At 32.8% G+C, this 3,827-nt stretch overlaps 1 protein-coding gene across 3 annotated transcripts in view; it reads right to left on the bottom strand.

Annotated features, from left to right (window-relative positions):
* The window catches only part of LOC109536927 (hornerin), a 36,723-nt gene that overhangs the window by 19,336 nt on the left and 13,560 nt on the right, over positions 1 to 3,827 (bottom strand). For all 3 annotated transcript variants that reach the window (XM_048663792.1, XM_019903406.2, XM_019903405.2), the window contains exon 2: positions 902 to 1,006. In XM_048663792.1, coding sequence (XP_048519749.1) covers positions 902 to 974 — 73 coding nt within the window. In that variant the 5' untranslated portion in view covers positions 975 to 1,006. The remainder of the gene's footprint in view (positions 1 to 901; positions 1,007 to 3,827) is intronic.

The raw sequence follows: 3,827 nt of genomic DNA, 5'->3' as shown, positions 1-3,827 counted from the left end.
GATGAGAAGCAGTAAATACTGTCTTTGACTGTCGCGTAATGTAGAAATCGTGTCTTAATCTACTATTAAAGTGGTTTGTATTTTACTGCAAACACTACTAATGTAGCGGATTTAGAGAGCATTTGTGCCCCGTGAGAAGTTTTTGCGAGAATTCTTAACGGAAATGTGAGTGTTAATTGAACATTGAACTTTAGGCAACATCAAAATAATATCATCGAATAAAAACATTAAAATTCCAAGAATGTTTTATTAACGTTTGATATTTAAATTTGCAGTTCACCAATGTAATTCTAAACGTGTTTTGAAGGTTTTTTGTCCGATTGTTCATGCATGTATACATTTTTAAAACAACCGTTTGGTCTCGTCTTCTAATCACTAGGGATTCCATCCCAAGGATAGCGATCTGATCGTAAACCAAATTTATTACACGTTCTTATGTGCAAACGGTGTCGGTTAAGAACAACATTAGCAATTTATCAATTTTCTCAGCTGCTAATATGCGATTTTTTTCTTCCTCGTGCCATGAAAAGGGTTTTAATGAGCATTTCAACCTTGAGTAGCTTTTTAAATCTAGTTTTTAATGGGATTCAATATTTTTGCTTTGTTTGTTAGTGTAGGCATACTCAGAAGGTCTAAACGTGTGCTTTTAAGTATTAATTTAATTTCAACTTTCGGTCTGACGAAAATAATGAAATAGCTTCTGAGGTTGTTCATCTGATCAATTAAGTAATTTTCAGTGCCATTTTTTGATTGTTCTGTTTCATTTTGGTAAACATTTATACAGGATCTACGAATATCATAACTACATTGTTCAATACTTTGAATGAATATGAATAGAAAACTATATACAAAAATATGGAAAAAACATAAAAGAATAAGCAACAATAATCTAATAACTTACCGTTATTTGCAAGGACACTTAAAAAAGGTCCAAAGATGAGAAATAAAATTCTCACGCCTGACTGCATCTTCATTTACAGTCGCTCTCTTCAACACATCTAAGAATCTGAAACAAAATACATACGTTGATTACAATCAGGTAAATACATCAGATTGAAGTTTAATGCATTCCATTGTTGGCTAACATTTTTAATATTGGAAGTAATTTTATTAATACTGTATGATTAATGTATGAGCATCAGAACAAGAATCGTCTTATGCCGTGGAAAAATGGCAACCAGTTCTTCAGTTGCAAAGCAGAATGAAAATCGACTTTGGTTTGTTGCTACAGTTTTTTGATCAAAAAACTTATTTTCAAGATATTTCTAATTTTTCTTGGAGGTTTTTTCTTAATTAGTTTTTGCTTCTCCCTTCAATTCTCGATTTATATTCTAATACTAATTATTATTTGTGTTTCTAAGTTTTTCTACAATGGCGCCTCACGTCTTTTACAGTTTTTGTGCAGTCACTTCTTCCATTCCACTTGTATGTTTTTTCTGCTTTTTCTTTCACCTGGTATTTGATTCTCCAGGCTTTAGATTATTTTATTATTTTTAAAACTTTTGAAACTACTTTCACTACTAAGCGAATGTCGATTTTATGGTACAGTTTATTTTTGTAACTTTAATTTGGAATTTGGAGTTTAAAGAAATGCTTTCTTGTGTATTTAAATTTCCTGCTCAGGTTGTGATCCTTAAAACTTGCAAATCTTGATCTGCTTTGTTTATCTAAAAATATCTATCAGAATTTTAAAAAACTATTTGCAAAATTTACAATTAAAATCGTTCAACTTTCTCATTTATATGCACAGACCTGTTTAAACTGTTAACATGATGTCATGTTGTAAATTAACCAGCAAATTATTTATGCATTATTCTCTTTGCGATATTGTTAACATGCCGCACATGCCTGGAATGTAATAATTACAATCAATCTGTGTAGATTAAAAATTAACAACAATAGATTTTGAATTTAATGGTTAAACTTCTCATTAAGGAGATTAGTATTTATATGTTGAGTGGTTGATACACAACAATAAAGTACGTTCTTAATAATAATAATAAATAATATAATAAATTTGATCAGTCACTGATTTTTTAACTACATGTTGTTATTTTTATAGAAGCAGTAAAGTGCTATAAAATACTTTTGTTTAATGGATTGATAAATGACTTTGGCAAAGTAAAACGAAAGTTTTTGGCCAAAAACTGAGAACATTTCATTAAAATCGAAGGAGCGTCGGAATTTCCAGAAATTTTGAACATAACGAAAAATTAAATCTCCAAAACTAAAGGAATTAGTAATTCGCAGAATTGGCACAATAAAACAGAAGATTTGAGTTACAAAAAAAAACCTCACTGGCATTCGAGAATTTCAAAGGCATTGAACTCGAATTTGAAATTAATTCAACAATCCCCCGACTGTGTTAGTGCTGAAGAAAAAGTTGAAACTTCTAAACTCGCAGGGGTAGCGACTTGCAATAGTGGTACGGCAAAAATAAAGCTCTGGACATAAAATTCCGAAAACTTTTCTGCAATCGTAGGGGCAGCTTTCAACTGAGAAGCCGTTGAACTTGTATGTGAAAATATAACATCATCCCGCCTTGCGCTGGAGCTCAATAAACAATCGAAGCTTCCAAGCCAGTGGAAGAAGCAACTGCCCATCTGACACAGTAAAACTGAACATTTGTGTTAAAAATGGATATAATTTCACTCGAATGCGAGAGTCGGCTGATATATTAAACGTTAAATTTCGATCTAAAAATTTAAAATCGGCTTAACTTGCGGTAGAGCCCAAGAAAAATTCTACACCGTTAAGCCCCTCGATGGAATAACTCGTTAATTTCAGAGCTTAAAAACAAAATTTTAGGGTTAAAATTGACAAAGTTTGAATTGAATGCCAGCTTCAGCTTCTTTGTCGGAAGCCGTTGAATGTCGCCGGAAAATTCCATAATCATCCTCACTTGTGGTGGGGCTAAAGAATAAATGAAAACTTTCACACCCATGGAAGTAGGGACTAGCAAATAAGGCAAAGTAATAATAAAAGTTACTAACTAACTAAAAAGGGAAGAAGCTTTACTTGAATCCGAATGCCAACTGATTTTTCAGAAGCTGTTGAATTTAGACCTGAGAATGATCAATCCTTCCATCTTGCGGTACCGCTCAAAAACACATCGAAACTTCCAAGCCACTAGAAGTAGCAACTTTCCCATTTGGCGCAGGATAACTAAAAATTTGTGCTAAAAGTTGAGCAAACTTTACCTAAATCGGAATTACAACTGATTGTTGGGAAGCCGTTGGACTTGGAGGTGAATTTGAAAAATCAAAAAAGAACCGGCACTTTTAAATTGCTGGAAATTGAAACATGCAAATTTGACACAATAACAAGAAAGGCGTAGGCTTAAAGTAAAGCAAATTTCACTTAAATTCTACCATTTTCAACAATTTAATATTTCAACCGTTGAATTTTGACGTAATTATAGAAAATGCTTCCAACTTGCGGTAGCTCTCAAGAAAAATTGAGACTTCCTTGCAATTTTGAAGTAACAACTTGTAAATTTGGCCCAGTAAAACTTAGGTTTTCATCACCATCAGCATCTACTATCTTTTCCATAGCCGTTGAACTTGAACGTACAAATGAAAACCTTCTGAAAAAAAGTTCCGGGAGAGCTCATAAAAATATTACCTTTCAAGCTAGTGAAAATGGGAACTTAAAAACAAAAAATAGAGTTAAAAGTTGAGCAATTTTCATAATAATCTTAGCTGCAGAAGGTAGGAACTAACAAAATCATCTGAACAACGCGGTTGAGTCCAAGAAAACCAATACCAGTGGCCCTAGCAATTAGTCCATTTGGCCCAATGTGTTGCCCCAAAATGTTACTTGAGTCC

The sequence above is a fragment of the Dendroctonus ponderosae genome, unplaced genomic scaffold (assembly GCF_020466585.1).
Source record: "Dendroctonus ponderosae isolate FM_Combo_2020 unplaced genomic scaffold, Dpon_F_20191213v2 Dpon_F_20191213_2, whole genome shotgun sequence".
Taxonomy (NCBI): Eukaryota; Metazoa; Arthropoda; class Insecta; order Coleoptera; family Curculionidae; genus Dendroctonus; species Dendroctonus ponderosae.
Note: the sequence above shows the minus strand (reverse complement) of the source record. Positions and strands in the feature narration are given on the sequence as shown.